General features: G+C 36.1%; 1 protein-coding gene across 1 annotated transcript in view; it reads right to left on the reverse strand.

Annotated features, from left to right (window-relative positions):
• LOC119592996 (lysine-specific demethylase phf2-like) overlaps positions 1–798 on the reverse strand; it is a gene marked incomplete in the record, with an annotated part of 18,211 nt that overhangs the window by 1,434 nt on the left and 15,979 nt on the right. The window contains 1 exon segment of the mRNA XM_037941885.1: positions 87–292. Within this exon segment, the coding sequence (XP_037797813.1) occupies positions 87–292 (206 nt within the window).

Here is a 798-nt window from a genome sequence, read left to right on the forward strand (position 1 = left end):
ACTTCATCTAATTATGATTATAGCGCATGATGAATGTCTTCTTTCACAAAAAAAACAATTAAAAGACCTTCGCATTCTTCACATACCGGCAAATTTTGTCTTCTGGCTGCCGCTTGCTCCAGTCCCTTTTCCACAGCCTGTCGACGTACCCCCTGTCTCATGGGACGCTCTGGCCTTGGTCCTGAAACCCGCACACGTGCTTTGGGATTCCATGCCTCATCCTCCTTCTTCTTCCCTCGAGGTTTGAATACAGGGAAGTCTTCATCATCAGACAAGTCTAACGATGGGTAAACTGCAAAGTTGAATAATGGTGTAAATTACTTTATTCATTTCCATTCAAGTCAAAACATTCATGTGTTTATGTCATACTTAAGCTGTTGATATACAATGTAAAAAGCAATGCTCTTACACACACTCAATATCAAATCAATACAAACCAATATAATCCCTTTAAGCAATCTCAATTTTAGAACCTATGAAGTGAACATGAACACTAATGCAAAAGAAAATCTTGCTGGAATCTAATATGTACATTCACACCAGATGACTGATTCCTCCCACTGCTCTTGGTCAGTCTTCCAATCAGAGTTCTTTGATTTTGTCTCAAACTGGTAACTGTAATGGTTGCTATTTTTCAACTATTAGTATATTCAATTTTTTTTTTTTTTTTCATCAATAGTAAGATGTAACTTTATCTTTATTCATAAGCTCTGAAATGGTGACTGGGGCTGCGAAAACAAACAAGCAAAATAAAATAAAACAAATCTATAGCATTCAACAATAAACAAAAATCTTGTT

Source organism: Penaeus monodon, chromosome 31 (genome assembly GCF_015228065.2).
Source record: "Penaeus monodon isolate SGIC_2016 chromosome 31, NSTDA_Pmon_1, whole genome shotgun sequence".
Classification (NCBI taxonomy): domain Eukaryota; kingdom Metazoa; phylum Arthropoda; class Malacostraca; order Decapoda; family Penaeidae; genus Penaeus; species Penaeus monodon.